Raw genomic sequence first — 20,202 nt, forward strand, 5'->3', positions numbered from 1 at the left:
ACAGAAAAACAACATTGTAAAAAATACAGTAATAATGTACATAGCATATAATGCATACATTGGTTTTGAAGGAGATTTAATGAGAAATAAGATAAAAGAGTATGACTTTGATCTTGGCAGTATGTAAGACATTGTTAAAATCTGTTCAGAAATGCAGACACAATTACAGCAGAAAAAAACACATGCAGGTGCCTTAAAGCTTATTCTCAAGTGGAACGCAACAATAACTATAAAATAAAATATAATACTGCAGTCCACACCACTATAGACCAGTTCAAATGATGTAAACAACACTGGTCCAGAAACACTTCCTGTTACAGTTTGTGACTGTTATTTTTTTATTTCACATATATTATTATCTTTAAGATGTTTGTTTAACTTCAGTTATTTCAGGTTTATATGTTCTGTTGGTTTATTTTATCCCAATGTTTATCTAGTGTTAAAAAACGGAAACAGGAAGTGCTTCTGGACCAGTGTTGTTTACATCTTTTGAAATGGTCTATAGTATATTGATAAAGACATAGAGCAACTCTATCAAAGGGGTCACTTTAAAAAAATGAAGAGATCATGTGCAAAAGCATCTAATGAAGTCAAAAATGGGATATTGCAATGATATTGAGTACCTTTGCTTCAAATCCACTTAATCCCAGCCTCAGACCATTAAAAAATATCTAATTATGGTAATCCATTAAATGCTATGTCCCTTTTCAGCAAAGTCCTCTAAGTGGACAGAATAAGAATTGTATGAATGATGGAGTGTGCATGAGTCGGATTTCGATTGTCAAGCTTCAAGAGTTTTATACCCGGTTAAAGGAGGTTTACCGCATATATTAGGATTTTGACTGACATTTTGAGCCTTATATCTTTATTCAGAAAGGACAGTGAAGAGTGACTGGAGACAGACAGGGCAGGATTGGGAAACGAAGTAGATCACATTCAAACTTGGAAAGAATACAACCCAAATGTGGCAGCTACGTGCACCTCAACTCCTCCTAATATGTGGTTCAGTTTCTTAATATTTATATTTCTGAATTCTGCATCTTTGGTGATTTTTCAACTGTTTACTATCCCTAGGTTTTTGAATCGAAAAACAGTCAAATTTGTTAAATACCAATGAAATGACTAAAGTGACATTTGTGAAAATAAGGAATTTTTATTACTGACTAATAACCTTTTCATTGTCATTAAAGTGATATTACTGAACCTAAACATGCTACCCAGTCTCACAAAGTTTCGTGATATAGTCACATATTTTTTTTATTCTTTTTTTCGTGCTATTATCACGAAATTTCGTGTTTTTTCGTGATCGTATAACGAATTCCTGTTTTCGTGTGATTATCACGTATTGGTTAATCGACTGTTTTTTCCTATTTTTAAACCAGTGTCGCTTTGGTTTAGGGTTAGATTTGGTGCTTGCATTAGAATGTCACTTTATATATTGATCTATACATTTTTTTTCTGATTTATTTTTTTATATGTCGCCTGGCGTTAGGGTTAGAGTTGGGTTTGGTTAGGGATGTCATTTTATGTAAATCTAACCCTAAACCGAAGCGACAATGGTAAGAAAATAGGACAAAACAGTCGAGTAACCAATACGTGATAATCACACGAAAACAGGAATTCGTTATACGATCACGAAAAAACACGAAATTTCGTGATAATAGCACGAAAAAAGAATAAAAAAAATATGTGACTATATAACGAAATTTCGTGAGACTGGGCTGAAACATAAGAGGCTGATAAAATATGCTAATTTACAAGAAAACATGTCAGACGCACTTATAGGGCTTTGCATCTCTTTAAATCTAAATTTTTAAGCCACACCCAGGCCTGATTACTGCCACACCTGTTTGCAATCAAGAAATTACTTCAATTGGACTTACCTGACAAAATGAAGTAGACCAAACAATCCTTAAAAGCTACACATTATGTTGAGATTCAAGAAATTCAGAAACAAATGAGAGAGAAAGCAATTGAGATCTATCAGTCTGTGAAAGGTTATAAAGCCATTTGTAAAGCTTTGGGAATCGAGTGAACCACAGTGAGAGCCATTATCCACAAATGGCAAAAACATGAAACAGTGGTGAACCTTCCCAGGAGTGGCCGGCCGACAAAAATTACCCCATGAGCGCAGCAATGACTCATGCAAGAGGTCACCAAAACCCCACAACAACATCCAAAGATCTGCAGACCTCACTTGCTTCAGTCATGACACCACCATAAGAAAGAGACTGGACAAAAATGGTCTGCATAGCAGAGTTGCAAGACGGAAAAGCTGCTAAGGCAAAAAAACATAAAGGCTCGTCTGAGTTTTGCCAGGAAACATCTTGATGATCCCCAAGACTTTTGGGAAAATACTCTGTGGACTGACGAGACAAAAGTTTAACTTTTGGAAAGTTTGTGTCCCATTACGTCTAGTGTAAAAGTAACACAGCATTTCAGAAAAAGATTATCATACCAACAGTAACATATGGTGGTGGTGGTATGATGGTCTGGTTGCTGCTTCAGGACCTGGAAAACTTGCTGTGATAATTGAACCAAGAATTCAGCTGTCTACCAAAAAATCCTGCAGGACAATGATCCAAAACACACCAGCAAGTCCACCTCTGAATGGCTGAAGAAAAACAAAATGAAGACTTTGGAGTGGCCTAATCAAAGTCCTGACTTCAATCTTATTGAGTTGCTGTGGCATAACCTTAAAAAGGCGATTCATGCTTGAAAACCCTCTAATGTGGCTGAATTACAACAATTCTGCATAGATGAGTGGACCAAAATTCCTCCACAGTGCTGTAACAGACTCATTGCAAGTTCTCGCAAACGCTTGATTGCAGTTGTTGCTGCTAAGGGTGGCCCAACCAGTTATTAGGTTTAGGGGGTAAACACTTTTTCACACAGAGCCATATGGGTTTGGATATTGTTTCCCATCATAATAAAAATCTTAATTTAAACTGCATGCTGTGTTTACTTGTGTTATATTTTATTGATATTTAAATTTGTTTGATGATCTGAAATATTAGAGTGTGACAAACATCCAAGGAAAAGAAAAATCAGGAAGGGGGCCAACACTTGTTTCACACCACTGTACATTACATGGTAATTGTTCATGGTGTAAATGGCCGTCTATTTGCTCTTCATCTCACTGATGTGTAAAGCATTTAGATGTCAAAGTAATCACGCACTGATGTGTAAGGCATTTAGGTGTCTAAGAAATCTCTTTGTGATAATGTAGTTCAAATAGAAACATAATATATTGCTCTCTGACTCCCCTTATACAGATTTTCACGCTTCAACCACAGGCACCGCTTCAACCACAGGCACCGCTGCAATGATTTTTTTTCTTTGTTTGTTGCTATCCACCTCGTTCTTATCCTATTTACCTATAGCACAGACTAAGACCTCTTGTATGTCTTGTCAAATGACCTTGGTCCTTATTGCAGTCCCTGAAGTAATGCCTGTGTGGATCACAATGCATTTGTTTATGTTCATAGCTCTGCTGTTTTATATGAATGCGCAAGGGCATGTTGTTTATAAGGCAGCCAGAAACATAGACACCTGAACTCTGCCTGTCTGACTCTGTAGTTTGTCTAGACCAGTGTTTCTCAAACTTTTTCAGCCCAAGGACCACTTTATCTTCCAATTTTTTTCTGAGGACCACCTAACAGGATCCCACTCTAACACTCCCCCAAAAAACAACAAAAAAGGAAGGATAAGCTAAGTTTAAGTTTAATATGGAACTGTTTCAAGTCAAAAACAAATTTTTTAAAAACAAATGCAATGCTATGTTCAGAAATTATTATATGAATTTTTGCATTTGAAAAAGTAAATGTGAAATGAGTTGCAGCTTAATATGAACAACAAACTGCACATGTGAAAAAACTGCAATTAAACATACTATAACAGCCTAGGTCCCACTTAATGTCATTCCAAAGAGCCATTAGTTTAAAACTGAGGTGGTGGGTATATGAAGTCTATGGTTTTAACTATGGTAACAATAAAATACTGAAAAAAAATGTTCCCCTTAATGTCCAAAATCACTGAAATTACAGGGATTTTACACATGAAAAAACTAGTACATTACAAAACTAATAGATCTGTGGATTTTAGCTGCTTTCAGTTGACGCTTGATCTTTTATTTTGACTCCTCTTTGGTTTAGCCAACCGATCCATTTTTACATTATTAAAACAGAATGGCAAGAACTGATATCACAATTTCGCAAGTGCATTAAAAATCTACTTAAATAAGTGACGATTGTATAAACACTTGCCTAGTTTAGGTCATCTTTTGGCGGACCACTAGGGGGCGATGGCGGACCACTAGTGGTCCGCGGACCACACTTTAAGAATTACTGGTCTAGACCTATAGAAATCTCTTTAAAGCAAGAAGTGTGTTTTTGGATGTAAGGAGAAGAAAAAGTTTTGTTAAAACATGTTTAGTATGGGTTTTGTGTACTTATATTAGTGACTTGCTTACAAACATGTACATACATGTAGCTCATATAATATTGTAGCCCAATTTGTGCTGAATGCAGTGTTATGAGACTTTTGCCATCATTATGTTTTAAAGCAATTGAAAAAAGACCAAATGTAAGAGCATGTCAGAACCTCTGCCAGTGTCCCAAAATGGTCGGACCCCAGAGGGTTAAACAGTGTTGTATAAAGTGTTGCTTGGCTCGTGACTCGCTCCTCCCGCAGCTCGTAACTCCTCCTTACGAATTTTTCATACGTTATCAGAAAGAATCGCTAGAGTTGGTCTGTCTTTTATAAATCTGATTAAACTAAAGACTCTTTGGAGATATGAAGGATGTAATACTACTCTATAGGTACTCCAGATTAACATCAGATATGCTGTTATAGGAGCTTTAATCTGAACAAAACTAACTTTTTTGTTTTCTTACCATTTACATTTTGTTCGACCTTGTACATTTACGTGGGCGCAGCTGAGTGAAGCCACCGCATATAAAACCAGGTGAGGTTGCCCAGGGGCCTTCTGAAGATGGAGCAGCGTTGGCCTCTGTTCAGCTTTATCCAGCCAGCCCTCTCACATCTGCCCTTGCCCATTTATTGGCTGAACAGATGTGACTAACCTCCCAGGAGCTGTGTCGGGTTTTAGTTTCTCTGCTCATGTCCATATTTCTCTAAAACTGATTTTATGTTTCCACAAAACAAAACGTTGGGGTGCTTAGGGCGATTCTTATGCACGCCCATTTAGACAATAGTCTACTGTATTATTCAAACTCAGTATCTTAAATTATTAATCTGGTTATGTATAAATATGCAATTGCTTTTTAAATTACTAATTCTGTATGGATAAGCAATTTGTCTCCTCATAAAACCCTTTATTCCACTAAAGCTTACAATATGATACAATTAGAGAAAATAAAACAGGGTACTAACCTGACATGAGGTTTCCATAAAAAAAACGAAACTGATGCATATCCTGACACATCATATCACTAAACTTGTTGCGGATTAGGTGTGTACAACGATGATTTGACTTCCGGTTTCACTTGACTTCCGGTTTCACGCTGAACAGATCGTGCATCGGAGCTCCGTCGAGTTCTTCATCTAAAAGCCTTTTTTTACTATCTTATTCCTATTTATATATTAAGTTCTACCTAGGAATACTTTACCGTGAGGATTATTGAGCAGTACTACCACGTGAAACTATTTATCACTAATAAACACCCACAGTGTTAGCATATAGCCCGCTAGCTTCAACAAACGCTGCCGACTGAAGCTAGCATTTTCCGATCTAATGGCGGATTCATCTGATATATGCTTTTCTGACCTGTCCTCGCCTGAGCGGGAAGCTGCGAAGGAGTTGATCGGTTTGAGCAGATCCAACGCGAGCTACAGCGCCCACTTCACCATGTCTCCGGACGTCCACAAGCGACCGAGGAATGCGACAAACGAGTACTCCACGCGATGCAGCTTTACGGACCGTAAGCGAGTGAACGGAGACGCCATTGCCCAACATGAAAGCGATCGGGAAGCTGTGGAGGAGCCGCTGCCCGGCCTTCGCAGATTCAGCATGCCCAACATCACCCTGGACCCAGACGTTCGCAGGCGACTGAGGCGTACCACAACCAAACCCCCAACGCGATGCAGCTCCGCGGAGCGCGTTCGGGTAAACAAAGACGCCATCGCCCAGCATGAAAGCGGTAAGACTCCGCTTGTTATTGTAACATGTACTACTTGCTACATGTATAGTTTAGCTTCTGCCGTTAGCATAGATGGGTTTACATGCACTAAGTGTATTGAAGTATTAAGATTAACTGAGAAGGTTGCTGAACTAGAATCGCGCATCCGAACGCTAGTTGAGGATAGCAAAACCGCTAATGTTACTGTTGTAAATACTGTATCGAGCGAAAAGACTAATGGCTCGGTTCCGACATCAGATGCTAATGTAAACATTACAAACAATGTATCGAGCGCACATAGTGTTCCGACATCAGATGCTAATGTAAACATTATAAATACTGTATCGAGCGCGCATAGTGTTTATCATAATACACATGGCTCGGTTCCGACATCAGAGTCAAGTCGGCGGTCTAACTGGGTGACTGTCAGGCGGCATAGTCATATACGGCGTCCATCTAAGACCCATAACGTTACGGTACTTTCTAACAGATTCGATCCCCTAAGGAATACACTAGCTGAAACACCTGTTAAAAGTGCCCTGGTCATTGGAGATTCTATACTCAGGAACACTAACATTGAGGCACCAAACACCCTAGTCGACTGTATACCGGGAGCCAGAACGTCTGACATTAGATCCAAACTTAAAGTGCTGGCTAATGCTAAACGGAAGTTTTCTAAGATTGTTATTCACGCCGGAACAAATGACACCAGACTCCGACAGTCGGAAATCACCAAAGATAATATTAAGGAGATGTGTGAAATTGCAAAAACAATGTCAGACAATGTAATATGCTCTGGTCCCCTCCCCGCCTACCGGGGAGATGAAACACATAGTAGATTAGTGTCTCTCAATGGCTGGATGTCAAAGTGGTGCCCTCAGCATAATGTAGGGTTTATAGACAATTGGAAGCATTTCTGGGGTAGACCATTTCTCCTAACCCGAGATGGCCTTCATCCGACATCAGAAGGAAGTGCTATACTCACCAGAAACCTGATTAATATTCTTAATTCTGATATAGTATGACTATCCAGGGCCCAGGTCAGGAAACAGACGGATCAGCTTAACTGTCCGTCTGTTAGCTGGCATGATATGTCTAGATCACATATATCCCAGAACTTCGAGTCGATCTTACCAGAATATCAACACATTTCAACTGTATCTGTTCCCCGAACAAGCAAATACAGAGCACCGCTTGCCACATCACGTACAAATTTGACCAACATAAAATTAGAAAACAATACATTACAAGATGAACCTCGAATGTTAAAATTCGGCCTTCTTAACATTAGATCGCTTACCAATAAAGAACCTATTGTTAATGAAATAATTAATGACCAAAACTTAGATGCACTCTGTTTAACAGAAACCTGGCTTAAAGCAGACGACTACATTAGTTTAAACGAATCCACCCCACAAGACTATTATTATAAACACGAACCTAGGTTAAAGGGGAGAGGGGGTGGTGTAGCTACAATATACAACAAAATTTTTAAAGTAAACCAAAAATCTGAACTAAAATTTAAATCATTTGAACTAATGTTGTTAAATATGGAAATAACTGATCGTAACCACAAACAGCTCTCTTTTGCCTTAGCTACAATCTATAGACCTCCGGGCCACCATGCAGATTTCCTTAAAGAAATAGCAGATTTTCTGTCTGAGCTTGTAGTCACTGTAGATAAAGCTCTTATCGTTGGTGATTTTAATATTCATGTGGATAACCATAAAGATGCATTAGGACGTGCGTTTATGGATGTTCTAAATTCTCTCAATATTAGACAAAACGTGACAGGGCCAACGCATACTCGTAAGCACACATTAGACTTAATTCTGTCACTCGGGCTTAATATTAATGACATCAAAATATCACCTCTGAGTGATGCAGTTTCTGACCATTACCTTGTGTCATACACTGTACTTCTAGATAGGATCACTCAATCCACAACATGCTACAGATTAGCCAGAACAATAATTTCCACCACTAAAGATAGCTTTATTAGCACTCTTCCAGACCTGTCCCAAATTAAACATGCAGATAACTGTGATGATCTAGATATTGTAATAGAAAACCTAAACAATGTCTGTTCTAACACATTGGATGCCGTTGCTCCCATTCGAAAAAAGAGAATCAAAGAAAAGCCGCCAGCTCCATGGTATGATCATCACACCGCAGCTCTTAAAAAGGCAACTAGGAAAATGGAAAGAAATTATAGAAGCACAAAGTTAGAGGTATGGCGTGCAGCATGGAAAGATAGTGTTAAACACTACAGACAGGCTATTAAAACCGCCAGATCTACCTATCTTAGCAAGCTTATAAATGAGAATCATAATAACCCTCGTTTCCTCTTTAGCACCGTTGCAAAACTGACTAGAAACAAAGAACAAACAGAAACCAATAGTAAACTCCAACACAATAGTAACGACTTCATGAACTTCTTTTCTAACAAAATTACGGCTATAAGGGAAAACATCGTAGCTACACAGGCAGCCACCACTCTACCCGTTAGTTCACTTAACACTAGACTACCACACGAACATCTTGATTCATTTAAACCTACTACAATAGAAGAGCTCTCTAAACTAGTAACGTCATCCAAATCATCGTCCTGTATATTAGACCCCGTTCCCACAAAACTACTTAAAGAGGTATTTCCTGTAGTGTCAACCCCGGTTCTAAATATCTTTAACTCATCGCTAGAAATAGGATACGTTCCAACATCTTTCAAACTAGCAGTTATTAAACCGCTGATTAAAAAACCACAGCTTGATCAGGGAGAGCTTAATAACTTTAGACCAATCTCAAATCTCCCTTTTCTTTCGAAAATATTAGAAAAGGTAGTGGCAAGCCAGTTACGCACATTTTTGACAAATAATAGTACATATGAAAAGTTCCAATCAGGATTCAGGCCCCACCATAGCACAGAGACAGCGTTGCTTAGAGTTACAAATGACCTCCTATTAACATCCGATCGTGGTGAAATCTCAATTCTTATATTATTAGACCTTAGTGCAGCCTTTGACACAATAGATCATACAATCTTACTCAATAGACTAGAAAACTATGTTGGTATCAGTGGTCAGGCGCTAGCATGGTTTAGGTCGTATCTAACCAATCGCTATCACTTTGTTTATGTAAACGAGGAAGAGTCATATCACTCCCTGGTTAAATACGGTGTACCGCAGGGATCGGTTTTAGGTCCTATCCTGTTCTCGTTATACATGTTACCTCTAGGAGACATTATCAGGAAACATAACATAAGTTTTCACTGCTATGCGGATGATACCCAGCTTTACATCTCCTCACATCCCAGCGAAACACACACGTTTTCTAAGCTAACAGACTGCATTAGCTATGTTATTGACTGGATGGCACATAACTTGCTTAAGCTGAACTCCAATAAGACAGAGATACTTCTTATAGAACCGTATCCCGACACACATAAGATCGCAGATTCCACGTTGCACATAGATGGCTGCACTGTGGTGCCATCTTCCACGGTAAGGAACTTAGGTGTGATGTTCGACAGCAACTTATCCTTCGATAGTCATATCGCCAACGTCTGCCGTACAGCTTTCTTCCACCTTAGAAATATCTCGAAAATACGCCATATACTGTCTACATCTGATGCAGAGAAGCTTATCCATGCTTTTATGACCTCTAGAATAGACTATTGTAACTCGCTACTCGGGGGATGCCATGCAAATCAAGTAAACAAGCTTCAGCTAGTTCAAAACGCTTCTGCAAGGGTACTTACTCGATCTAAAAAGTACGACCACATAATCCCAATTCTGGCATCTTTACACTGGCTACCAGTTAAATATCGCATACAATTTAAAATATCACTACTCACCTACAAAGCTTTAAATGGCCTAGCACCCTCATACCTTAGAGAATTACTATCAGAATACAATCCATCACGCACACTACGGTCACAAAATTCTGGTCTCTTGATTATCCCTAGACTATCAAAAGTGTCTAAAAGTGGAAGGTCATTTTCCTACTTAGCCCCTAAGCTCTGGAATGATTTACCAACCGATGTCCGAGAATCAGACACAGTCGATAATTTTAAATCTAGACTTAAAACTTTTCTCTTCAACAAAGCATTCGCATAATTTGTCTAGTAAAAGTACTTAACTCGAAATAGTTATTTGTACCGAACAAAGCACTCGCGGTCATAAAACAGACCAACCAAATAAATAAATAAAAACCTTATCTTAACGTATAGTCGGATTGCGATTTTGGAACTTTCGTGTTCTTGTGAATAGTATGCCATACAAACCCGTTTGCCACTGAACCTGCATTAACGACGACAGTGGGGCATCCGGCCTTAGTCAAACGGGTTGGCACGTACGGTTGGGTTGGGCTTTTGGCGCTTTCTTTATATTGCGAATACTATGCCATACAGACCCGTTTGCCACTGAACCTGCATTAACGACGACAGTGGGGCTTCCAGCCTTAGTCAAACGGGTTGGCACGTATGGTCGGGTTGCGATTTTGGCGCTTTTTTGTGTCTTGTGAATAGTATGCCATACAGACCCGTTTGCCACTGAACCTGCATTAACGACGACAGTGGGGCCTCCAGCCTTAGTCAAACGGGTTGGCACGTATGGTCAGGTTGCGATGTTGGCGTTTTCTCATGATCTTGTAAATAGCATGCAATATAGACCCGTTTGCCACTGAACCTGCATTAACGACGACAGTGGGGTTACAGGCCTTAGTCAAACGGGTCGACAGGTTTCATTTTCTCTTTCTCTTAAAAATCAGAAGGTGACCCTTAGTTACCATATATACCGTCGCAGTGGGCCCCCAATTTGCAAAATCCTCAACTGTGGATAATATAATCATGCCGCAATAGTTAGTCTGTCTGAAACTAAGCTGATTAAACCACATCACTGTGTGACACTTGCATTACATGTGAACGGCCCCTACGCTAATATGATTTTGTTTTTCTCTCCCTGTCCTGTCCTCGACCCTGAGGACAATGGGACAAACAGACCCAGTTCCGGTAGATGTGAAAGTCGACTCACCTCTGATCTACTGGTCGTCCATCACTGTGATGCCCAGCTGATGCCTGACCAACGACCACCGGCAGAACCCGCTTAAACCCCGCTTAATCCCCGCTTAATCTCCTTATCCGTTTATATGTGTTTATATACATATATATCTCCCAAGGGTTTTTCCCTCCTAGGACTTTTTTTTTTTTTTTTTTTCCTCGGCTCAGCAACCCGGGGTTTTTGTTTTTTTTCTCCTAGGGGGTTTTTTACCCCGGGGAGGTAGCCTGCTTGGGCTTAATTTAGCTTCTTCTCCTAGACGTTACATTAGTAATACGCTCGTTCATAATGTCGAGTCATAGCCTCAGCAAATTTGACAGCTTATGCTATTGTGTATTATGTTGTGCTATCTGTCATTTTTCTGTGCTTTTACTGCTTCTATTAATGTAAAGCTGCTTTGAAACAATTGAGTATTGTGAAAAGCGCTATATAAATAAAATTGAATTGAATTGAAATTAAACCATCAAATGATATTTGATGATGATGTTTAATGTCTAGTTATGAAAGCATACCAATGAGATTTCACCCAGTGTTAGGCTGCAAAAGTGGAAGCCACAATCGCAGCTGGTTACCAAAGTAATGCAGATTTCCTTTTCCAAGAGACACCTTGTAACTTTTATCATTTCTAGCAATAAGCATATTAATATAATCTAATCCAGCCAATAAAATACTGTAAAACAATGCACAAGTCTGTGAAAACCCAGCTAAAGTCATTTATTGTGTGATTGACTGATTTCTACATAAAATCATCCTACTTAAAGTAAAGATTATTCTGTGAAAATATAACCTTGATATCTTCAACATTGACCTAGTAAGGCCATGTCAAAGATTGAAATTAATGTGAAATCAATGATTGAAATCAAACATAATCTCATTATTAGATTATGACACTTTAGCCTGGATTTCACAGACAGGGTCACACTTTAAGCTTACCTTTGCTGATATCCTGGTATTCCAACCACAGCTGGCGTTGAACTTGCTTATTGGGGTACCATATGGTGCAGGACTCCTCAAATCCGTACACTGCTTCCTGGATGAAATGGTTGCCAAATTCTTTTAGGATGGACACAAAGTCACTGCGCTGCGTGGCCCCATCAAGCGAGTGAACGGCTGAACTAAAGACTGAAAAGGAAAAGTAAAGAAAGATAAGGAGAGGGAAGGAGAAGTCATTTAGATTCGCAAAGGTAGGAGGTTTTAGAGTATCGCATAAAATTTTACATCCCATTTCACGACTCAGTAAAAAGGTGGAAATCAGCATAATTGACCAAACAGAAGAGAAAAGATTCAAAAGATGTTGAGATGTGAAGAGCTTTATTATCAAAATGATCATGTTCAGTGCAGCTATACTGTGGTTGATGATTGCGAGTGACGGGGCGTGCCGTTTTAACTGGCTAGTTAATGTTTATTATGAAATCCAGAAAGATCGGCAAGATTTATGCAGTTAGGGGTTGCCATAATAGGTACAAATGCAGCAAAAAATAAATAAATAAATAAACATTGCACCCATGATCTGTATCCACACATCCATCCAGTAAAAACTTTCATAGAAACAGTCTGAGAGTAAACAATAAATACATAAAAAAATAATTATAAAAAATAATTATATGCAGATAAAATATGCTGATTTAGCTGGTTTATTTAATTGCTATTATATATTACTACATTTTTTTTCAAAACAGATTACAGTACTTAATATATATAAGATAAACTGCTTATTAGTAAATGTTTATATAGTTCTAAATGTTCTTTTAATTGAAAAAGGAAATATTTTTTCTAAATGAGTGCGTAAGAGGCTATGTAACATAACACATTCATGCATATTTAACGCATAACATAAATATTACTATAATCTAATTAATATGTTTAATATGGTTTGTTTAAATGACACATAAGGGGTTTTCACACTGCGCTTAACCCTGGGTTATCTTCATTCTAAACCCTGCTTTTAACCCTGGGTTAAGGAGCGTTTCACACCTGTAATTTGAAAGCGGTGTTAGCACCGCTTTTTACCCAGGGTTATGAAACCCTGCTCTGGAGCAGGGTTAGCACCGCATTTGTGGTGTTAACCCTGCATTGTGGTGCCAAACGCATGCAGTGTGAAACGAAGCAGGGTTAGAATGTTATGATTCGAATTAAACACAGTTGAAGTAGCTAATCAAGGCTTGATAATTACAGACAGGTGTGTTGAAACTGGGTTGGAGACTCCTGACCCAGGGTTTAGGAATGCACAGTGTGAAACGTCAAATTATGAATACCCAGGGTTATCTCTTAACCCCTGGTTAAGTTTGAACAGTGTGAAACATGAAAAAAATAACCCAGGATTCCGTTAACCCTGGGTTTAGAATAACCCAGGGTTAACAATTTCAGGTGTGAAAAGCCCTATAATGTGTTGAATGAGAAAGAAACTCCTGCTGACTGTCAGGAGGAAGGGCCACAGAGCTTGAGGTGTCGCTATCGAAACACAAACAAAAATATATTAATTGACTGCTATTTTAAACATTTTAAACATAAGCATGAATATGTAAAAACACAAATTCTTGGTCTTTTCAGATACAAAAACCTGAGTGACTTTCCCACTGTACAGGTATTGGTATGCCTCTGTGCTTTCATGGTTGCGCATCAAAGACCTGTCAACTCCGAACAACAACACAAAACAATTAAGTATTTGAACACCCTGCTATTTTGCAAGTTCTCCCACTTAGAAATCATGGAGGGGTCTGAAATTGTCATCGTAGGTGCACGTCCACTGTGAGAGACATAATCTCAAAAAAATCCAGAAATCACAATATACGAATTTTTTAACTATTTATTTGTATGATACAGCTGCAAATTAGTATTTAAACACATGTCTACCAGCGAGAATTCTGACCCTCAAAGACCTTTTAGTCTGCCTTTAAAATATCCACCTCCACTCCATTTATTATCCTAAATTAGATGCACCTGTTTGATGTGTTAGCTGCATAAAGACACCTGTCCACCCAATACAATCAGTTAGAATCCAACTACTAACATGGCCAAGACCAAAGAGCTGTCCAAAGACACTAGAGACAAAATTGTACACCTCCACAAGGCTGGAAAGGGCTACAGGGAAATTGCCAAACAGCTTGATGAAAAAAGGTCCACTGTTGGAGCAATCATTAGAAAATGTAAGAAGCTAAACATGACTGTCAATCTCCTTCGGACTGGGGCTCCATGCAAGATCTCACCTCGTGGGGTCTCCATGATTCTAAGAAAGGTGAGAAATCAGCCCAGAACTACACGGGAGGAGCTGGTCAATGACCTGAAAAAAGCTGGGACCACCGTTTCCAAGTTTACTGTTGGTAATACACTAAGACGTCATGGTTTGAAATCATGCATGGCACGGAAAGTTCCCCTGCTTAAACCAGCACATGTCCAGGCCCGTCTTAAGTTTGCCAATGACCATTTGGATGATCCGGAGAAGTCGTGGGAGAAAGTCATGTGGTCAGATGAGACCAAAATTTAACTTTTTGTTCATAAATCCACTAAACGTGTTTGGAGGAAGAAGAATGATGAGTACCATCCCAAGAACACCATCCCTACTGTGAAGCAGTGGGATGGTAGCATCATGCTTTAGGGGTGTTTTTCTGCACATGGGACAGGGTGACTGCACTGTATTAAGGAGATGATGACCGGGGCCATGTATTGCGAGATTTTGGGAAACAACCTTTTTCCCTCAGTTAGAGCATTGAAGATGGGTCGAGGCTGGGTCTTCCAACATGACAATGACCCGAAGCACACAGCCAGGATAACCAGTGGCTCTGTAAGAAGCATATCAAGGTTCTGGCGTGGCCTAGCCAGTCTCCAGATCTAAACCCAATAGAGAATCTTTGGAGGGAGCTCAAACTCTGTGTTTCTCAGCGGCAGGCCAGAAACCTGACTGATCTAGAGAAGATCTGTGTGGAGGAGTGGGCCAAAATCCCTTCTGCAGTGTGTGCAAACCTGATGAAACACTACAGGAAACGTTTGAACTCTGTAATTGCAAACAAAGGCTACTGTACTAAATATTAACCTTGACTTTCTCAGGTGTTCAAATACTTATTTGCAGCTGTATCATACAAATAAATAGTTTAAAAAATCATACATTGTGATTTTCTGGATTTTTTTTAGATTATGTCTCTCACAGTGGACATGCACCTACGATGACAATTTCAGACCCCTCTAAGTGGGAGAACTTGCAAAAAAGCAGGGTGTTTAAATACTTATTTTTCCTCGCACAACAAAAGGAAATACGTCAAATCACGTACTTCCACCTTCGAAAATAAGGTGGGTACATCACTGCATAATTTAGAATAACAAAGCATGTTGCAAGAGAAAACATTATCTGTCAGTGCTCTTCGTAAAATTAAGTTATTTTGGAAAATGAGAAAAGGGTAAACAACAACAGGCCATGCAAAGACATTTTGTGTAGGCTGATGTTTGACCTTTTTCAAACCAACACAGAATATCCATCCTAAAATTAAGTGCATGCTTTTAGTCATGGTATTAAAATTGCCCCCACAGTTACTATTAAATATAAAGATGTTTGCAAGCACACAAGACCTTTGAAATATTTGCTAGGCAACAAAACTCAGTGTTGTGCAAGGTGGCAAAGCATATTATCAAAAATAGTATTATTAAAAAGATAAATTCTCCAGAACATCTATGGAACAAAAACACCCCTTGTGTCTCACCTAAACTGCCCAAAAACCTACAGCGAGGAAAATAAGTATTTGACACTTCAGCATTTTTATCAGTAAGGGGATTTCTAAGTGGGCTATTGACACTAAATTTCCACCAGATGTAGCTATCAAGCCAAATATTGAATTCATACAAATATACAAGTTGCGTCATAATAAATAAAGTGAAATGACACAGGCAATAAGTATTGAGAAAGTAACCTTCAAGATTTAAAGACTTTGTGTGGAAGAATGGGCCAGAATCACTCCTGAGCAATGCAGACGACTGGTCTCTCAATACAAGAGGCGTCTAGAAGCTGTAATCACCAACAAAAGCTTTTCTACAAAGTATTAAATAAAGTTTGTTCAATACTTATTCCCTGTGTCATTTCACTTTATTTATTATGACTCAACTTGTTTACTTAAATGTTCAGTTTTTTTTTTGTATGAACTCAACACTTGGCTCGATGGCCACATCCGGTGGAAATTTGTGTCAATAGCCCACCTAGAAATCCCCTTACTGATAAAAATGCTGATGTGTCAAATACTTATCACCCCCCCCCCTTATTTAACATTAAAAATAGTAAAAGTTAAAATAAATGCTCAACTTAAAATTTCTTACTTTAAGTGAAAATTGTAAGTTTACCTTAAAAATTCACCCTTTTAAGTATTACCAGTAATTTTTAAATATTTAAAGTAGATTCAACTTTTACTTTTTACAGTGTATTTTAAACTTAATAAATTTGTGTTTTCACACTGAAAAAAAGGTCAAATATGTATCCCAGCTATCACTGGGGCAATACCCTTTAAAAAGATCCTAATCTGTTCCATTAGGTACAGATATGAGTGTTTATTTGGTACTTGTACTGTACAGTATGTACCTTTGAGATACTAATATGTATCTTTGATGTACTAATAACCTTCTTTTGGTAACCACTATGTACCTCTGAAGTATGAACTATTAGGTGCAAAGTTTTTTAATGAAACTATTTAAATACTTCATTATTTTTTCCCCTTGGAAACAAGTCAGGGTTACTTTGCCACTCCGAGATTAAACAAACCTTTCTTTGTTAGAAAAGAAGTTCTTAACAAACTTTAGGGATCCTACAGATACATTTCTAATGCTAAATTTAGAAGTGACATTATCAATGCCAAAATAATGTACATGCAGTCTGCAAAGGACACTTTTTACATTTGGCACTTGGTGAGTGGTTATTTTGAACACTGGATTTGGCATTTTCATTGAATTTGAGCAACAGTTACAGCAAGGCTTTAATTTTTACTATAAATTATTTGTATGACATCACTTGATCTCACGTCTATGTCTGTTTTTGACCTCAAATGACAAGATGCATGAAAGACAGGAAAGATGGTAAAACATGAACATGTGACTTGAAAATGTACAAACTTTAACTTCTCATTCAGATAAAATATAAAGAATTTTTATTTTTATGAGATGAGATGAATGAGTGCAAGAAAAAAAAAGCAAGGAAATCAAAATATAAAGATTTAAAGGCCATTCTGACCATTTATTAATAGTGAGAATTACATTAAGAACTGCAATTGGGAACCGACATTTACTCATTAAATATACGACATTCATTGAAGCAAACGCGCTCAAATTGCAAATACGTGGCTAACAGACAAGTAAAGCACCAAAAAGCACTGTCAGTTCATCCATAATTTAGGCTTGCTCTTTTTTGTTCCTTAAGTTATTCTGAAAATGATTTGCATTTTTTTGGACAGGACAGTGGAGTACAAATAGGAACACATAATGGAGGAAAGATGGAAATCAAATCGGTCTCCTATAATGCCATTTTGATATGTACAGGGTTCCCAAACCTTAGTTAACTTCAAATTCAAGGACCTTTCAAGGACTTTCCAGGTCCAAAGCCCTCAAATTCGAGGACTAAATGTGGGGACACATTTCAAGTGAGAGCAAGGTTACATTGTGTTACCTTTTAAGATACATTGTTACAGTTCCCTTTTGAGGGAACTTGCACTGCGTCACTACGGTGACACTTTGGGGACGCCTCCAGGGGTAAATGCGTATGAATGTATATATCAAATTCAACCAATGGTGAGAATTAACAACAAAGACGTGGGACGTGGGAGCCAGGAAGTATATCGCTATCTGAAATATTGCCAAAGACAGCGTTACAGGGATGCAGGAAGTATGGCAAGGGAGACGCAGCGTCTCGTTCCCTTCTCAGAGAACAACAGTTACATACATTACCCGATACGTTTTCATGTGTCAAACACAAATATCAGGGCCGTGCAGAGACTATTGGAGGGGCAGGTGCTCAAAGAATAAAAAGGGCACTTTGCTCGCTGATACGCAAGCACACAACTGAAACAAATAATAAAATAATACAGAATAGAAAGATGATTTTAAGTCTAACGTTTTTCTTTATTTTCCTTGCAAATAGAGTAAGACAGAAAAATCTATATAGACTGAGTTTTATATCTATATATTTATGCATTTGGCAGCCACTTTTATCCAAAACGACTTACAGTGCATTTCATTTTGTGTTTGTGTGTGTGAACAGTATGCAGTTTTAAAATTATATGATATTATTGCATTGTGACATTAAGATATTATTACGTTTACAGGCTTGTGTTTTTGTTGTCATATTTAAAATATAATTCTATTCTAATCTTGTTCGAAATTTGTATACAAAGAGAGTAGCCTACATATTTTAGTTTTGAATCGTGTTTGTGTTGTGTTTTTGCACACTTTGATGCCTTGATGACAGGGCAATAAAATAATGACATTCATCTCTCCTTTCATTCATTTCATGAAGCCTCTAGTACTTTCTTTATTTTCAGGTAAACTAAAACTGGTTGCAAAGCTGGAGAGTTTTTGACTGAGTTAATAATTTAGCACGAGTATAGCTATATTACCCAACATCAGCTCACATTGTCTTTTATCAAAGGCGAGTCCAATCGTAAATTCAATATGATACAAAAATTAAACGAGTTTTTTACCGTATTAATCGGATCTTGCTCTTCCAACAACCTCCGCGTGACAGGTGGATGACATTAGAACAGCTCGAGAGCAATTTGAAATCAAACTCCTCCGTATGATTTCCCGAATATTTCTTGCGGTACTTTGATGTCATGTGCGTTTCGGTTCTTGCATTGCTGCGTGAAGTTGAGCACACCTAAAAACTCGAGACAGCTACCTGTATGAACTCCCGGCAGAGAACGTCCCTGCCTTTGCTTCATCCATTGTTTTTATATGGGAAGAATGTTTTCTTTTCAGCGTGAGAAATGCAAGGTGTGGCGAGTAAACTGGCTGAAATGCATGTGTCTCCCGCCGAATGCGTGAGACTTGAGAGCCCTGTTTGCATCTAACGTTCTAGAGATGTTAATACACACAGACAGCAATAAACAAAAGCTGTGCATGCTCTCCTCACGTTGTTCTTGTAAAATAATAACAATATAACAAGCATCGCTTCGGTTCAATGCCGGCTCGAGGGGGATCCTCCCTCTACTGCGCACCGTGTCGTGCTCGTGTGGGCGCTGTTAGCGCTGTGAGCTAGCTAGTGATCGTCCCTAAAGAGATTGTCCAATGAAAGGTCAATACGTCATCATGTGACTAATTTTATTTGCGTCTAAATTATTTTTTATTAATTTTACTAATAGTTAGATTGGGCAGGCCTTCACAAAAGGGCATTTAATTACAAAAAAATGCCTTGACAAAAAGGGCACTTTGGTCATCCAGGGGTAAAGGGGCAGGTGCTTGGGCACCCACCGCCCCCCCCTCTGCACGTGCCTGGCTCTGTGAGCTAGCTAGTGATCGTCCCTAAAGAGATTGTCCAATGAAAGGTCAATACGCCATCATGTGACTAATTTTATTTGCGTCTAAATTATTTTTTATTAATTTTACTAATAGTTAGATTGGGCAGGCCTTCACAAAAGGGCATTTAATTACAAAAAAAAAAATGCCTTGACAAAAAGGGCACTTTGGTCATCCAGGGGTAAAGGGGCAGGTGCTTGGGCACCCACCGCCCCCCCCCCTGCACGTGCCTGACAAATATGCAAAAAAGCATTTTGGTATGAATCAACATTCGCATACAGAAGATATAAGCATTTAAAGCGAACAGTTTAGCATGTGTGCTTAAAAAGTCTAGAATTTTTATGATATTATCCTACACTACACAGGGAATAAAATCCAGAAAACTTCTTGCATAAAATAGATTCAAGCACTTTCAATGAACTGTATCTATGTGTTTTCAAAAACTTCCCAGGGCCTTGAATTTCCCCCCCAGATTTACAAACTCAAGGATTTCAAGGACCCGTGGGAACCCTGTATGTAAAAGTGCTAGC

The 20,202-nt window shown here is 38.6% G+C and overlaps 1 protein-coding gene across 4 annotated transcripts in view; it reads right to left on the reverse strand.

Annotated features, from left to right (window-relative positions):
• Positions 1-20,202, reverse strand: part of astn1 (astrotactin 1) — a 356,183-nt gene that overhangs the window by 114,401 nt on the left and 221,580 nt on the right. For all 4 annotated transcript variants that reach the window (XM_073874209.1, XM_073874213.1, XM_073874207.1 and 1 more), the window contains one exon: positions 12,128-12,316. In XM_073874209.1, the coding sequence (XP_073730310.1) occupies positions 12,128-12,316 (189 nt within the window). The remainder of the gene's footprint in view (positions 1-12,127; positions 12,317-20,202) is intronic.

The sequence above is a fragment of the Misgurnus anguillicaudatus genome, chromosome 2 (assembly GCF_027580225.2).
Source record: "Misgurnus anguillicaudatus chromosome 2, ASM2758022v2, whole genome shotgun sequence".
In the NCBI taxonomy this organism is placed as follows: domain Eukaryota; kingdom Metazoa; phylum Chordata; class Actinopteri; order Cypriniformes; family Cobitidae; genus Misgurnus; species Misgurnus anguillicaudatus.